Source organism: Clupea harengus, chromosome 19 (assembly GCF_900700415.2).
Source record: "Clupea harengus chromosome 19, Ch_v2.0.2, whole genome shotgun sequence".
Lineage (NCBI taxonomy): Eukaryota > Metazoa > Chordata > Actinopteri > Clupeiformes > Clupeidae > Clupea > Clupea harengus.
The window spans coordinates 15,214,983-15,232,664 of NC_045170.1; the positions used below are offsets into that span (position 1 = coordinate 15,214,983).

General features: G+C 41.1%; 2 protein-coding genes across 3 annotated transcripts; both read right to left on the bottom strand.

Annotated features, from left to right (window-relative positions):
* Positions 1–605: 605 nt before the first annotated feature.
* On the bottom strand, positions 606–8,220 carry hdac1 (histone deacetylase 1). Of its 2 annotated transcripts, none has more exons than XM_012818289.3 (14): positions 8,074–8,220; positions 6,621–6,733; positions 6,258–6,375; positions 5,725–5,799; positions 5,344–5,482; positions 4,781–4,922; positions 4,365–4,457; positions 4,151–4,259; positions 3,651–3,791; positions 3,240–3,348; positions 2,839–2,966; positions 1,832–1,987; positions 1,607–1,658; positions 606–1,481 (listed from the first exon to the last, which is right to left on the bottom strand). In XM_012818289.3, exons 1-14 carry the CDS (start codon positions 8,123–8,125, stop codon positions 1,454–1,456), a joined length of 1,455 nt encoding a protein of 484 aa, XP_012673743.1. In that variant the 5' UTR covers positions 8,126–8,220; the 3' UTR covers positions 606–1,453. The 2 variants fall into 2 exon arrangements, with proteins under 2 accessions (XP_012673743.1, XP_012673742.1); XM_012818288.3 differs by having other exon boundaries at positions 1,607–1,676.
* Positions 8,221–13,803: 5,583 nt separating this feature from the next.
* Positions 13,804–16,531, bottom strand: marcksl1b (MARCKS-like 1b). Its single transcript, XM_012818290.3, has 2 exons — positions 16,232–16,531; positions 13,804–15,130 (listed from the first exon to the last, which is right to left on the bottom strand). Exons 1-2 carry the CDS (start codon positions 16,316–16,318, stop codon positions 14,579–14,581), a joined length of 639 nt encoding a protein of 212 aa, XP_012673744.1. The 5' UTR covers positions 16,319–16,531; the 3' UTR covers positions 13,804–14,578.
* Between the last annotated feature and the right edge of the window lie 1,151 nt (positions 16,532–17,682).

The following is a 17,682-nucleotide window of genomic DNA, read 5'->3' on the forward strand; positions in this document are numbered from 1 at the left end:
AGTGTGTGTGCCCAGGATAGGCTGTGGTGTTCATACAGTCCTGACTCTGTGAATGGGAAACAAACATAATGGCTCCGACTGAGATGGAAACGATTCCAGCCAATCAACACGTTAAGTTGGGTGCACGGAAGAGGGTGTCATTTGTTCGGCTGTTATGTAATATCGGTCATTTATTTTAGTACCAAAAGATAGGTTGAGACTGAGAATGATCAGTCAAGACACCGGCTATCAGTCAGTTCTGCTACCTCTGTAGACAGGAAACCAATTTCCCCTGTGAACAAATGTTGGCAGGAGATCCAGCTGTGAAAAAATGTCTGAGGCCTGTATTTATGGGTGGGGGGGGGTATAAGCAATAGACATATCGATATTGCTAAGAGATGAGGGGTGTTGAAACAGGACATTCAACCAGAGAAACTTACATTTTTAACCTAAATCCAATTAAAAGCAACAAATACAAATCAATATCATTAATTGGATTATTGAAAATCATTAACTGATCCTTAATTCTGATTTGCAAATCAGTAATAACCTGCTCACAGAATCACAGACTGCATTTAAGATGGTATCTTCCAAGTAACCAGTACATTAATCAAGAGTCATGACAATTGAGATTTTCTTTGTTTTATTTACCAAATTCAATGTTACAATAGACATTACACAACACCGGACCTTTTTGGAAACCCAAACCGGACCGCAGGTCCACCGAACCTGCTAGCTGCTCTCCAAAAAGCAGTAACTTAACATCTGCTGAGCAAACCCCCTCCTCTCCCTGCACCTCCACACCTCCAGTCCCCAATCCTCCCTCCCTCCGTCCAAAACACACGGCCACATTCACTGCCCTCAAAGCAGACATGGGAATAAAAACAAATATTTTTTTTTCTTTTTTCATCATTTTCTTAAAAACAAGGTAAAAGAACATTGCAGCAGGCATCTGGAGGAAGGAAAGAAGACAAACCGAAAAGAAACTAAATTTGAGGGGGAATATACAAATGTAAATGTCCATGATGTAAAATAACTTAGGAGAAGAAAGCTTATGAAGGAGACAGGGAGAGTTTAAGAGCTGGTGAATATTGGATGAACTGTGTCTTGTTCTGGTCCGGTCTGGTTGAGGTACTGTACTAAGCAGAAGAACAAAAAAGGTACTGATAGAATGCAAACTTTGAAAAATAAACATAAAAACAAGAAAAAGGAAAAAAATGAGAAAAAAAAAACAGACCTTGCATTTCAATTCACACTGGCAATGCAAAAACTTTATACCACGTTTTAAGAATACAAATAGTAAAATGAGTCTTAGAAAATAATTTACAGTCTTTTGCTTCCGCAGTCTAACCTCTGCTCTGTGTTTGTGTGTATAGATGGTGTGTATGCATATGCATGTGTGTGTGTGGAGAGGTGGGGCATCTGACAACAGACAAGGTCATGCATCCACAAGGATTTCAGGGCTCTAAACTTATCAGGCTGTCTTCAGTTCTTCTTTTGGCCTGGTAAAAAAAAAATAAGTCATCAGTATCTTTTGCAGAACACTAGACCTGAATGAAGGTCACAGAAACATGAGACACCGTAGGAGACCAGGGGCTGCCTGACTGTTGTCCAGTTGTGTACTCACCCCTTTGTGTCCATTTTTTCTTCTGGTGTCTTCTCCTCTTCCTTCACATCAGCTGGAGACAATGAGAGCTCTTAAAACACAGTCATAAAATTCAAACATTAAAAGACGACGACAACAATTAAACTGTATTAGACCCTTGGTATTGTGTGTGAGAGAGATGGAGAGAGATATAAAATAGAAATAGACATAGAAAGTCATAGATAATAGACCAGTGTTATGGCTCACCTTTCTTCTCCTCTCCGTCCTTCTCCTCCTCGGTCTTGACCCGTTTGGCCTTCTTGAAGTTGGCGGCGTTCCTGCGGCCACCGCCCTGGCCCGCGCCCTCGTCCTCAGAGTCAGAGAACTCCTCTTCACAGGCTATCCTCTTGTCGTGAGCACGGACTGCAAGGTAAAAGGCACGCCATTATAACCCACTGCGCTGGAAGAAACTCAGGCAATACACTCATTTGCTGAATGCTACTGCGACTCAACATATGGGAGGACCAGATACTGAAGACACAGAAAAACAGAATGAGTTTTAAGAATAAAAGCATAAGGACATAGGGTCAAACATCTTGAATATGGCTATACAAAGGAATTATATGGAGCAAACAGGCACATCAAAGAAAACCGCTTGTTTTAGCCACTGACAGGCTTGTAAATGTTATTGTACGGGTCTGATAACATTAAAAGGATCCCTAGAGATACACCTGCATTGGTTAACCCAATAACTGTTAAGAAACTGTAGAAAATGACAGTTTGTACAGTCAGTGTTTTAACCGTCTTCCGGTACTATTGTATTTGACGCTTTGCGGTTGCTAGTTTTAGCCTAAAAAGTCAATCCCAGACCTAGCATCATCATCTCAACTAATCTGTCATCCACCAATGTGTTTAGTATGAAATGTTGCCAAGACTATTAATCACATGTTGCCGTCCTGAGATAAACACTTGAACCGATTGGGTTGGGTTATTGCAAAATGGACTTTCCAGTAGGTTTTACCCAAAGGTGGCAGCCCTATTAAGCTGCCATACTAACATACTCGACAGAGGCCCAGCGTATGTGAAGAGCGGAACCACAGCCTTAGCGAGACCATTTGGAGAGGCAGATTAAGAGCATAGAGGACATGGACAGTGACAAATGATAGGAGTGTGTGTGTGTGTGTGTGCGCACACACACACACACACACACACACACACACACACACAACCAAGAAAAGTGCCCAGGGAGGCTAGAGATAGATGTGTGAACATACTAGAGATACGCTTGTCGGGGTCCTCCTCCTCATCCCCGCTGTCTTCCTGTATAGCGTCCTCTGGAATGGCCTGCATCTGCACCCCAGGGGCGTGGGGTAGCATGCGCAGGTTCTCAAAGAGACGCTGCCTATGGGCACACACACACACACACACACACACACACACACGAGCATTAAGATGCCGCTTTCTATTAAGCAATCATACATTTCCCTTGAAGAGGAAATACAAATTTTACTTGTATCTAGATTTGTGTGTGTATTCTATTCACAGTTCTAAAAACAAGCTCACTGCACACTGCAAATAGTACCACAAAGTGCCTGATTATATGTTTATCTTGCTCCTGTATAAACTCAACATTTTACATGGTACAGTACTACATGAGGATGGAAACAATACATACTTTATCTTCTCCAGGTAATCGTTTGTGTTCTGGTTGGTCATGTTGGATGGACTGATGTGGAGTTTAAAGTCAGGGCCGAAGTACTCAAAGTAGTCATTGTAGGGGAGCTCTGGGTATCGAAAGAAGAGATTTACTAACACCACTAAAAGACACACAAAAGACAGGACAATACAACCACAAGACAATGTGCAGATATAGTCTAACTTTATATTCTTAATAGTGTTTCTAATTTTGACTTTCAATTAGTCTCAATTCAATTGGTAAAGTTTTGAACTTCAGATGATTGCTTTTGAACACTAAACGCTGATAAATATGAATTTGAAATTCCATTGATATGTTCTTTGTAAACTGCTTTTTATTTGAACTCCATTCCAAAGCTATGGGACGGCGCCTGTATGCGTGGAGGCTTACCGTTTGGAATGGTGCTGTCCAGGGCCACAGCAGTCTCGTAGGTCCAGCAGCGGGCCACGTTCCTGATGGTGTAGCCCCCGCCTCCCAGCATCAGCAACGGCAGGTTAAAGCTCTTCATGTACTCCACACACTTAGCATGGCCTGAAGGAAACACCACATGGTCAGCACACACAGTCGAGAGGACTGAGAGATGCTTCATGCAAGTTAATCGAAATACCCCCAAAACCCTCAAAAGAAAATCTTAAAGACCTTTACAGCCACTGTGAAAAGATCATGTCTGCACGTGACTGGTTCATCTTTAAAACCACCAATCAAAAAATGGAAATACTGAAATCAATTTTTATTTTTAAAGCCCGACTAACCGCACATGTGGTTACAAGAACAATGTCAGACCACCAGCGTGGACAGACATGCACACATCACTTTTGGTTAAGACAGATGGTTGCAGGCCGTGTTCAGCCCTTGAGTGTTAAATCTTATGTGAAAGCTTGCCCTCGTACCTTTGATTGTGAGGTTGAAGCAGCCCAGCCGGTCTCCAGACAAGGAGTCGGCTCCACACTGCAGCACCACGGCACTGGGCTGGTACATCTCCATCACTTTGGCCATGATCTACAGAGGGGCACGCCCAGTTAGGATGAAACGGTCCTACGGTGTGCCAAAAACAGTGGGGGGGCCTGGCCCGAAGTAAAATGGTAAATTGGTAGAGATACTTACAGGCTTAAAGATGGCCTCATAAGATTCGTCGTCAATGCCATCCCTGAGGGGGTAGTTCACAGCGTAGTATTTGCCCTTGCCTGCTCCAATGTCCTGAAAGACAATAATATATCGTTTGTCAGTCCATACAAAGTGCCGGAAATCCTCCAAGAAGCGTCAGTTACCTACTCCAATATTTCTGAATGTAAAAATCCTTAATGATATTCACTGGTGGTAGAAAACTTTTTTTTAAACATCCCTAGAAAGTTAGAACTGCAAATACATTTATCATGCTCAGGATGGTCATAATCCAAGTAGCTGACTTTGTAAAATACAGCCAGCCAGCCAGCGGTGCAGGTCTGACAGGCAAGATGCCACAATATTAAACTTGCAGATATTTTATGAAGTTGCACAAGACCTCCTGGCTGAGCACTCACTCTGAGATCTCCTGTGCCTGGGAAGTACTCCCCGTACTTGTGGAAGGACACGGTCATGACGCGGTCTGTAGTGTAGAAAGCCTCCTCCACGCCATCGCCATGGTGAATGTCAATGTCTATGTACAGCACTCTCTGATGGTACCTGTGGTAGTGAGGGAGTTTTGACATGGAGCGGACAGTTAAAACACAAATAAATCTCAAGTTCCACAGTTTAGACGGTTTATCGGGACATGTGACCTCAAGACCCCTTCAATTAAATAGATATCAGATTTTGCAATATTCTGCTGTAAGAAGTGGTTACTGTATTATCCTCAAGCTACAATTTGTACAATACACTGACTGCTTCTGCAAGACACTTGTTGTCCACTGAGAGTACATTTGCCACACTGATACATAATGAAATGCTTGAAACAAAACTCAATCTTTGGTCACAGTGCGAAGCAGAGGGAAAGTACGCTAGCAATAAACAATCTAGCGAGCTCTATATTTAAAAACTGTACAAGACGTAATAACATCACAGTTTTGAATAGGACATCCTGCACGAAACCTCAAAGAACACTCACTTCAGAAGCTCCAGGATGGCTAATACAATGTCGTTGACGTAACAGAACCCTGACGCCTCAGACTTCTTGGCATGGTGAAGTCCTCCTGCCCAGTTGATGGCAATGTCTGTCTGCTGTTTGTTCAATTTCACTGCTCCCGCTACGGCAAACACACACACAATATTGGCATTTCTAAAAATGTGCAGATTTTCATGTACTGTTTTTACTCAAACATTAAACCAAAACTACATAGACACTTTCTAGGGTTTAGTTTAGTATGCACTCGGGGTGAGGAACTAAACTCTCAATGACAGGGTTTTTTCTTTTATTACATTTTTAGTTCCAGTATCACTCATGTGAAAGATCTTGCAAGGCTGGTATGCATGCACCACACACACTTACCAACAGAGCCACCTGTTGAGAGCTGACAGAACTCAAACAAGCCATCAAACACGGGACAATCCTCTCCCACATTAACTGGAAAACAGAAAAGAAAAAAATAATCAAATAAACGGAGCAGCAGACCAAGAAACCACCTGAGGTTTGCTGATGTCCATTTGGAAATCAACCCTCTCACACAACTTTACATATATCAACGGAATAGGAAGAGGAATCCAACAATTGCATCAATGCAAAAGTTTACTACTCACTTAACCCCTCCCTATGTTTGGTTCTGACACTGCATGCATGTTCTACATGCTCAACTGCTAACATTGAGCTCAGGGAGCACATATGCAGTTAGGAAAAGGTGTATATCTGCTAACATTGAGCTCAGGGATCACATATGCAGTTAGGAAAAGGTGTATATCTGCTAACATTAAGCTCAGGGAGCACACATACAATTAGGAAAAGGTGTATATCTGCACCATGCTGCAAGTCACAATGGTTAAGGGTGTCTGCTGCATGAATAACTGTAAGTAGGTACTTATACTCACATCTTTGCATCTGTTTGCTGTACTCAGACATGTTGTCAGGCCGGATGGAGCGTAGGAATTTGATGTAGTCATCACTGTGGTACTTGGTCATCTCCTCAGCATTGGCCTTGTGGGGTCTCTGTGAGGGGGGACAGGACACACAGACAAGGTCAATAAACTGGTGCTTCTGAGTGTTTCTCAAAGGGAGTAAGTCTCACAAAACACGAGCATATGAATAGCATATGAATGTAATTAGTCCAAACTTCACTTTTATTCTTATGCACTTGTTTAAGTATCGCACTGATCCCGGTATGTGCTGTGCCCACACACACCCACCCACCCACAAAAGGCACATATGGAGAGGTAAAAGGTCATATGACTTACATAGATTTCCATCTTCCTGTAGAGCCCATAGTTGAGCAGGAGATTGTGGGTCATGCGAATCCTGTGGGGTTTCATTGGATGGCCCTGGCCATAGTAGTAGTTCCCAACATCACCTGGATGGTTCAAAAAGGAGATGTACTGAATTCTCTACAAAATAACCACTACAATTAAAAAATAAAATAAAAAAAACACTAGTCACAAATGGTTTAAGGAGGTGGTTAAGTGTGTCTAATAGTTAAGTGTAAAATACACGATTTTTGCAAAGCACAAGTTGAACATGCTGCAGAATCACGTCAATGCATTGTGTACCATGGTTATGCCTGCATACATTCCAAGCTGGTCAAGGCTTATAAAGAGACGACCAATATCCCGATGGTTGATGTAAGCGTTTGCTAATATTTCAAGTGCTTTAGGACTGGTTGTGGGGTCATCTCCCGGTGGTTAAAATATTTTTAAGCAGGTAGTCATAGTCAGTAATAGTCCAATGACCGGAACATTAATATCCTGCTACACATTACATGTTCATTTAAATTGTGTGAATTAATTGTGTGAGTTACGTTCAGTTGCTAGAAGCTCTTCCCAAAAATCATAATCATTCAGCCTATATTAAAAGGGAACTTCTGTAACATCAAGTCTTTATAATCCAGTGCCAAGAAATGTAACGCTATGTAGAGTAAATCCATTCAGGAGCGTTCATACCCGATGCTTCACTCGAGGTGCATGCAATCCATCACGTAACTCTACCAATGCCTTTATCAAATTAAGTAGGTTTTTAAAAAACAAGCTTGCAAGTTACTGGCAGGCTGCTGCACATCAAACTTTCAGGACGCTTTACCATAAAGAGGAAACGAGCCAACTAGGCCAAATAAGCTGCTAACGTTAAACAACGTGTTAACGTGGTAAACCCATGTGAGGGACAAACGTACACTTAATTCAAGGTCTGACTGGGAAACAATAATAACCAATTGTCTGACTTCTTTTCACGACCTAGAAATTTTAGTCTTTAGACTTAGCACGAGTAAACTAGGTAGAGGATGCTAGTCAAATGATGTTCGCTAGCTAACTAGCAAACCAGCCACCTAGCTAGCTGGCTAACAAGTTGTTGAATCCCTGGAGCAAGCTAGACAGTCGCGCAATCCTGGGACTGAGACAGGAGCTCATTAACTAACGCTACATTATAAATATTGCCGGTAAGTCTCAGACAAAATATCGTGACACCCTTTGATGCTACCGGGATGCTGCATGCCTACCCTGCAGCGAAGACAATTAGCTAACAAGACAGAGTTAGCCGCTAGTAATTACCTAGCCAAGCGGCCACCCGGCTGAACTCATTTGCTTGCTACTATCAGATCATAAAAGAAAGCGATTCAAGAAATTTCACTCAAAATGTCTAACTTAGTATTTCCCATAGCTGCCCGTATATAATCAGACGAGGCTTTATCGTATTTCTTACCATCGTAATAATAGCAAACTTTCTTCTTTGTTCCTTGAGAAGTCAGCGCCATTTTACCTCCAATTACTGCCTCAGCCTGCCGGCCTTTCTACGCAATGACTAACTTCAGTCGGAACTAGCATTTAGTGCGTTTCTACCAATCGTATTACATCTTTCACATCTGGGGCGTTTCGTTAGCTTATTTGGACCAACCACCTCGCGGGACTGAAGTGTTTTGTTCACAGTAGTGTCTCAGACTTCCACTCATAGTAGCCTACACAATTAATAATAATAAAAAAAAGAAGATGGAGATTATGTTTTGCAAGCATACTTTTTGAAAAACCACTGAGTGTTGTTCACAACTAATAGCCTGGTAAGAATGCAAAAAAAAAAAAGGAAATTATTAATTAGAAAATGCCGTAGCCTACTTTACGACCGCTCTGTGTATGCGTTGCTTCAGAGGCTGGTGTGTAGGCCTACTGTCCCGATATAGCTAAGTACCATTTTTTTTTATTACGACAGACTTTTTTTATTACTTCTTCTACCATACCAGTAACCATAGCCAACAGTCTTCTCTTGGTAGCCAGGTTTGTTCAACAACATTGACCAAACTGTATTCCTTTGGTCACCAAAAGCAGTATGCTTGCTTCGTTTTGTCTTTTGAAATTATTATAAACAACTTTGGTTGACAGTTTATACAGGGAGCTACCTGTCTTACTATTTAATGGTGTTTTTTGAATTGTCTACCACATCAAGTGTTTTTTTGGCCACTAGCTTGACTACACCACCACAATTCTATAGGGTCTTCTAGATTGTATGATACTTTGAGTTCATTCTTCACACCTTTCTAACAGGTCTGTTCCAGCAGATCCATAAAGTATTAATTTTTAAGTGGGGGAGCAGATGAAAATACAACATACTGAGGCTTGCAAATTCATAGGATTTCAAGATTTCCTACAACCCCAAATCAGAAAAAGTTGGGGCGGTATGGAAAATGCAAATAAAAAAAGAAAGCAGTGACTTACCTTGACTTGTATTTCATTGCAGAAACCAAGATATTTCATGTTTTGTCGGGTCAACTTCATTTGATTTGTAAATGTACATTCACTCCTGCCATTCAGGCCTGCAACACTTTCCAATTTAGAGGTAGTAATGAGGTAGAATAATTAAATAATGATATGATTTGAAACAAGTGATCAACAGGTCATTGTAATCATGAATTGGTACAAAAGCGGCATACAGGAAAGGCCTAGTCCTTTAGCAGCAAAGATTGGCAGAGGATCGCCAGTTTGCCAACAAATGCGTGAGCAAATAATAGAAATGTTTAAAAACAATGTTTCTCAAAGAAAGATAGAAAGGCATTTGGATATTTCACCCTCCACGGTGCATAACATAATTAAAATATTCATGGTTTCTGGAGAAATTTCAGTGCGTAAAGGGCAGGGACGCAAGCCTAAGCTGAATCACCACGACCTCCAATCCCTCAGACGGCACTGCATCAAGAACCGTCATTCATCTATAAGCGATATAACCACATGGGCTCAGGATTATTTTGGCAAACCTTTGTCAAGCGCTACAATACGTAGTTACTTCCACAAATGCCAGTTAAAACTTTACTGTGGCAAAAGGAAGCCTTATGTTAACCGTGTCCAGAAGCGCCGTCGACTTCTCTGGGCTCGGAGGCATCTGGGATGGACCATCACACAGTGGAAACGTGAATTGTAGTCAGACGAATCAGTATTTCAGGTCTTTTTTGGAAGAAATGGACGCCGTGTGCTCTGGACCAAAGAAGAAAAGGACCATCCAGACTGTTACCAGCAACAAGTCCAAAAGCCAGGGTCCGTCATGGTGTGGGGTTGTGTCAGTGCCTTTGGCAAAGGTAACTTACACTTCTGTGATGGCACCATTAAAGCCGAAAAGTACATAGAGATTTTGAGGCAACATATGCTGCCTTCAAGACATCCTTTCCGGGGAAGCCCATGCACATACACAATACAAAACCACATTCTGCACATATTTCAAAGGCATGACTGAGGAAGAAGGGTGTGTGGGTGCTGGACTGGCATGCCTGCAGTCCTGAATTGTCCCCAATAGAGAATGTGTGGCGCATTTGGAAATGCAGGAAGAATGGGACAAAGTTACACCTGAAATGCTCCTTCACTTTGTGTCTTCAGTCCCTAAATGTCTTTTAAGTGTTGTGAAAAGGAATGGCAACATTACAAAGTGATAAATCCTTTACTGTCCCAACTTTTTTTTAAATATGTTGCACAAAAGTGTTTATTTTGAAAAAACAATAAAATTCATGAGGTAAAACATCAAATAATGTGCTGTTGTATTGTTTTTAATGTTATACAGGTCAAAGACAATTTACAAATCACTGTTTTCAGTTTTAATTTAAATTTAACATACCGTCCCAACTTTTTCTGATTTGGGGTTGTATTTTCTATGGGCAGATGCTGTGCCACTTTCTTGCTCAATGTGTTACATTGTTACTTTCAATAATTTCATACAGTTCTCATGTCTGTTTATGTACCTAAATGAGCACCAAAGAACTTTCTGTATGTTTAGATATTTTTGTATTCACAAACATGGTGAGAGCTACTTCTCCTCTGTAGTTGATCTCTGTTGATCTCTCTCTGTGTGTGTGTGTGTCTGTGTGTGTGTGTGTGTGTGTGTGTGTGTGTGCGCGCGTGCGTGCGTGTGCGCGTGCGTGTGTTTGTGTGCGTGCGTGTGTGTGTGTGTGTGTGTGTGTGTGTGTGTGTGTGTGTGCATACCCCTCAGTAACACATCTATAAGCATGCTACTATCAGATTAATTTGGCAGTTTAGGACATGCACAGGCTGATGGCATGCAAACTTCACATTCGCTACACAAAACAAATAGGCCAAGCAGCTGGCAAAGTGCTCCATATCAGCAATTATAAGCATTTACAACCTCTGCTTCCTCTACTCTTGAACTGTAACACCCACAATGAAATGATTAACTACGTAATTATGCTGAGCTATTCAGGAAATTGCCTCATAATGTGGAATCAAACTAAGTATAAAAAAAGTGTCTGTGTCTATCAATCTGTTTGGTAAGTCCCCCGTTGCCTCCCCACCTCCATACCTGAACCAAATAAAAATGACCACATGATGGCGCCCAATGCCCATTCTCAAGAATTCTGTGGCAGGCTGCTTAAGGTTTTACATGGTTCATCCTGCTTATTACTAAGCATATGCTTATAAACAGCTTAGTACCGTTTTATTACATATAACCTAACAACTAATTTAAGCAGTTTAAAAAAGGAATTACAGCTGTTATAATCGCAACAATATCTTTTTGTCTATTTTCGCATAATGAACATCAATTGATTTTTATCTTCAATTAAATTAACCCATCCGTGAGACAGATGCATGTATGCAATTCCCTCTGCTAAAGTTATATCATTGCAAGTGACCAATTTCTGTGGCAGTAACAACAGAGAAGTCTCCAATGGTGAATTTCAACAGACCAGCATCTTTATTACACTTTGTAAAGGTACAGGTGTTGCAAACATGTGGGTCATGCATTACTCAAAGACACACCCACACCCCGTTGCATAAAAAGAAAACATAAAACCCAACACTCGTGCTGATTTGAACTATGCAGATATTTGTTTCCAGAACACAGTTATTCAGGATGTGATGTTGATGTAGCCAATATCACCACACCCTTGTAGACATTTCAGCTCAAACCACAGAAAAACAAACGACTATAATAGCATAACAGCACACATGCCATATTTGTAGGAGAGTATAGCATTGTTTGTGGTTTAGGTGTGCAGAAATGTGGATCCTGTTTATAAGATGTCATGAGTTAGTAATGGGTGTACACTCAGATGACAGAGATGTGGAAAAAGCTGTTACTCCTGTAAAACACAGAAGCAACGGCTGATAATCTTAGAATATAATTTGGTCAGGATATATGCATCATCCTATTGCAAAGTGTGTAGCGATAATATTACGACATCATTACAATAATATAAGAAAGTGAAGGCAGGTGCTTTGTTATGTGTGTCACTACCAACTATGTTTAGCTGCCAGTTTCTCTGTAATAATACTGCATTTATCATCCATCTGTCCTCAAACCACATACTGTGTTTTACAGAATATATCAGAATACACAGATTTCTCTCAAACCTACATAAAATGTATTTATTAACAAAAGACTGTATTTTGGAGACACAGAGAATGCACAATTGTGTGATAGCTTAGCTGTGCACCCCTGTCACGGCAGAGAAGATGCTGACTAATGTAATGTAATGATAGAGATGTCTCTGCTCATCAATATGTGTGTTCTTGTATGGTTTGTTCGACACAATTTTGTCACAATTTCCTTTGCACTGCTTTCATTCCCATGTCTGATCAGTGCAGTTACCATATAGTGATCCTCTACTACTGCTGAGCAATCACACTTCACATTTTCTTGTGTAGAGGTAAAACTGTGGACCTCAAGAGAGCAGCAAAAGGAGATGGTTTTGAGCCCAAATCAGTTTTGAATTTGCAATGCTGTCCATTACAAATATGTTAGTCAGCTCACATGTCGACTCAATTCAACCGACAGTTTCCCTTTAAACGTATTGTTGTCATTTTTGTTTATCTACAGAGTGCGCATATAGTTTGTGCTTAACCAAAATCTACAAAAATACACCAACAGATATCCCTCAAGCCTTCCAAGCTGAATACTTATATCAGTTCATAGCAAAATTAACAATAATAATAATTATTATTGTATTGTAAATACTGTAAAATATATGTATTGTAAAAACTGTAGTGTTTGTAACAAATACATTACAATGACAGATGAGTTCTTAAGAGGAGATTCTTTAAACGCGTTGTGACTTTTTGAATGTACCATGACTGTCACTTGATCAGATAGTTATAGGCAGGTCATTCCACCACTGAGGTACCACTAAAACAAAGAGTCCTGATTTCCATCTCTTCCTGTAGAGAGAAGGCAAAGACATTCTTCGTAGGAACAAAGTGGTTGGGTTTTTCCTAGATCTCAGTAAGGTGCATTGCAATGGAGATCATCAACTCGTTTTAAAAACTGACTGATTCATATTTTAGATAGATAGATAGATTACTTTATTGATCCCCCAAAGGAAAATTGCAGTGACTCCCGTTCTTTTAAATCAGTGTGTTGTCTGCCTATGTGTGCAAGTGTCAGTGGGCTTTGTGGGACTGTATTCAACACTGTATTCAACACTGTCACAATCAATGCACACTGTAATATAGGGCCAGATCTATCCTGTATCTGTATACACCCCACTCCCTGTGAACATGTTCTCCCTATGTGTATTGTTTTTTACTGTGATTTATGTATGTATGTTTGTGAGTTAAGTGTATAAGCTACTGGATGACCTAAATTTCCCTCTGGATTAATAGAGTATCCATCTATCTATCTATCTATCTATTACTAAGGAGCCATAAGAGAGGTAGGAGAGGCAAACCTTTCTTTCGTAGGGCGAAGTGATCGCATCCATGTAATTATATGCTTGCGGAAGTACATCTCTAGTTGTATTTTATGCTCCGTCTTAGCTAGTAATGTTACTATAATTAGATTATACGGATTAATATAATTAGATTATCCTTGTTGGATCATACTATTTTGTGAAAGTGTGTGAAACAAACCACAATGTGAAATGTATGTGTGTGAACAAGCTGTGATAATGGGAGGATTTATGTCCACTTATTCTTTCCCTCCCCCATACAAGGACAGGAAGCCAACTTAAGTAGGTAACCAACATTTATTTACCATTATCAACTTTACAATAAAACCAGTAACATCTTTAAACATTAGCAAAATAAAGAACAAAATCGGTCAAATGTATTTACAGAGACAAAAAAGCAGATCAAGGCTCACATTTAACACATAACAACTCTGCTTCTTTTAAAACTTCAAATGTGAACATAGCAAGCTCAAATGTGTTTCTTTTTTTTCTGTTTAGCCAAGATGAAAATTAAATTGCGATTTTTTTAACAAACAAGACAAAGCCTTCTGAATATTTAAAATGGTTCTCTATACACCACAAAATACTTAAATTTGGGTTAAAATATAGGAATGTAGAAAGTTGGCAAGTCTTTTTTCATCTTTTCTCAATTTCCATTTTTTTTTCTCTAAACAGTCACTTCACGAGGTGATGTTGACCTCTCTCCTTCCTTTAGCATCTGCAGGTGTTGGGAGATGCACCGTCTTCGACTCCAACTCTCACGCATGTGTTCAACCCCCTTCTGACATGAGTCCCATCTGTGTGGTTGCAGCTGAGTTCCAGATCATTGAGCCATAATCAGGGAAGTGAACTAGTGAATCTAGTTTTGTCTGTTGTTATTATTCTTAAAGAAAGTGGCACAAGGAGTCTTTTTTTCACATACATGTGTATATATACATATACATATATCCATGTATATATACATATGTATACATATACACATATATATAAATATATATATATATTTGTATTTTTTTTTCTTGAAAAACAGTTCGCGGTCCTTGTGAAGTACAATCACTCTTTCTGTTCGGATGGTGCGGGTGTTGAGCTGGTCTCCTCTGTTGGTTTTGTGGGCTCAGCAGGGGCAGGGGCGGCAGCAGCAGCGGCCTCTTCCTTCTGAGGGGCTGGGGCCTCCTCAGGCTTGGCAGGGGTCTCCTCCGCCTTGGGGGTTTCGGCAGGGGCAGCTTCCTCAGCTTTGGCCTCCTCCTTCTTCTCCTCAGCTGGAGCGGCAGCGGCAGCGGCTGGGGCACTCTCCTCAGCCTTCTCATCCACGGGGGTAATGGCAGCCTCTTCCTTGACCTCTTTCTCCTTCTTGTTCTTCTTCAGGGAGATGCCCTTGAACTTGAAGGAGTTCTTCAGGGAGAACTTCTTCTTCTTCTTCTTGGGGGTCTCCTTGGTGGCCTCGCCCTCTGGCTTGGCAGCATCGCCCTCTGCAGCTGGAGCTGGCTCGATGGCATCGCCGGCCCCCTCCTCTTTGGCGGCCTCGGCCGAGCCATTGGTGGTGGCTGCGGCGTCGCCCTCAGCTTTGGCAGAAACATCACCATTGGTCTTGACGTGACCATTCTCCTGGAGAGACACAAAGAAAATTGAGAATTGAATATCAGGTTTACTTCTCAAAATTGACTTTTCCCTCACATAAATGATTACATTTAAACACGGAGCAGGTTCTGGGTAAAATTAGCCCAGGTCAAATGTCATTGTGCCACTGAGGTCGTCGACCAACATATCGTTGATCGGCTGCATCGTGCATAATGAATGGATTTTTAGGTGACGCCTTGTAGTACCTCATACAATCGTAAGGGGGCGACCTAATAACGCAGACAACCTGCGTGTGTGCAAGCGGTCGAGACAGCAGTCTTGAGACAAAAGGCTGGAATCGATCTGTGCATCGTTACAAATTCCATTATGATTCCCAAACGTTTTCGTCGACAACGAAGTCGTTTACAATGGATTAATAACCCGTCAAACTAAATTTTCTACCAAATACAACCTAAATAACTGAGATTTGATAACTTTTTAATTAAATATCAATTTGAAAAACCCAGCCACTGCGTGTAGACATGCATACTAGTCCCCCGTCTAGACTCGCCAGCTCATGCGTCTGCCAACGATGTTCCTCGCTCTAAAACTGTACTGTCACATGAAAAAAATAACATTTTAATTATTTCATCCCTACACAGCTATATATCCCAATTAAAATGTCTTCAACATTTATGTTCTAAAATCGACCAGAGTGTAAGCAATAGACAACAGTCTAATTCAGGCAATCTCCATCAATGCCCCCTCTAAGCACTTCGTTGTCTGCCGAGATCATTTAACCAGCCAGTCAAACAAAACCTGTTCCTGATACTCCACGATATTTTCACATTTCTACACATTAAACACTATCAACTGGGTTTGATGGACAACTCTCTACTTTTGGATACGCGCACCCCTCGACTCTCCAGCCTCTCCAAATCACAGAAGCGCACAAGACGGATTGATCTGTAAGTAACAAAGTAGCCCATTACAGCCGTCTGCAGTAAAATAGCCATTCAACACTACCATGGTTCGTGCATACTTTTCCCATTTACAAACAAGAAGCGATACTGAGACTGAAGCGCGGTTTGCCTCGATGTGGGTGTGTCTCCATAGCAGCATGGTGGTAACCGAGGAGCCAGTGCCTACCTGTCCGTTTGTCTTGACAGCAGCCGGGTCAGCAGCAGCGGCTTTCCCCTCAACAGCCACTCCTCCCTTTGATGCCTGGGATCCCATGGTGATGAATTAGGGTTTTTTGAAAGGAAATGAAAATAATTTAAATCGGAGAGTTGAAAAATAAATCCAGCCCAAGGAGGGTGTTGTGCATCCAACGCTTAAAGGAATTTCTCTTTATTCCTTAAGAATGGAAAAAAAAATCAGACTTCTCCAGACGTCGATGTCCCCGAACCGCTCCTATCGTGAGAAGGAACCTACTACTACCAGTACCAGTTGAACAGCGCTTCAAGATAACCAAATGCACCACCTATGGGCGTGTCCCTACACGTTTAACCAATCTGAGAAAACGAACGAGAGTTTCTCCGCCCTGTTTTAGACCCCTCGACTCCCCCTCCTTTTCCCACCCTCTAATGGCAAAGAGGCCTATGCCATTTTTAACATCATCGTTTGGAATGCCGAGTACTTTCCATACCGGAGTTGTTAAATTGAAAAGCATGAGGTATAATTAAAGTAGTAGATGTGGTCGTATAATCGTAAAACGAATTCGTCTTTTTTGGCACTTGGCAAGCAGGAATACAATCATAGACAGCCATAAAATATCAACACTACAATACATGATGTGTATCTACCAGTGATCTCAGAGATAGGCTCGCTTAATCATTTATCAGCCATCTCATAGGCCAACTACATCCTCGTTATGTAACTATCACGTCCAAGAACATAGTGAATGTTTTTTTTAGTTCTTACAATAACTTATATTTTCCATCAAAATATTTCTTCTAAATAAATAAAAACACTCTAATATTTAGGTTGAATGTGGTACAAACCTATTGATTTTGTGTTTTATCTGCATGTTTTTGACACATCCCTTTTGACTTTTAGTTCTCTCAATACCTCTTTTGTATTTTAGAGAATTTACACACATTGTGTACCGTTTTGCCTTTTCTGATTAAGGATAACATCAAATTTCCTATATACCAAAATAATGCTAAATTATGACAGCACAGCTTGTATGTTGGGAGGTCTTTAACTGCACCAAGTGGTGTTACAGCTGCTTTAAATGGAAATAGTGCTGGTTTTTCTACACCACTCATAAATCATTCCACCCTTCTGTGGCCTTGCAGAATGACATAAAGTATCTACTGTCTGTAGAGGAATGCCAAGCATGCCAGTACTCACAAAGAAATGTTCACCTCATTTGTGTCTGGCCTCTATTTCAGAACAACTTCAACCTCTGGGTGAGTGTGTGTAAGGGTTAGGGGGTTTTAACTGCTGCTTTTAGTATCAGAAGGAGGAGAACATCATGAATAAGCTCCTCTTTTGAACACAAGTTGTCTCTTCTTCCCCCCCCCCTAGAAGGGGGGTTGTGGGGAAGTTTGGGGGGATGTGGGTGGGGGGTTGTTTTCTGTTGTGTGCCTTCAATG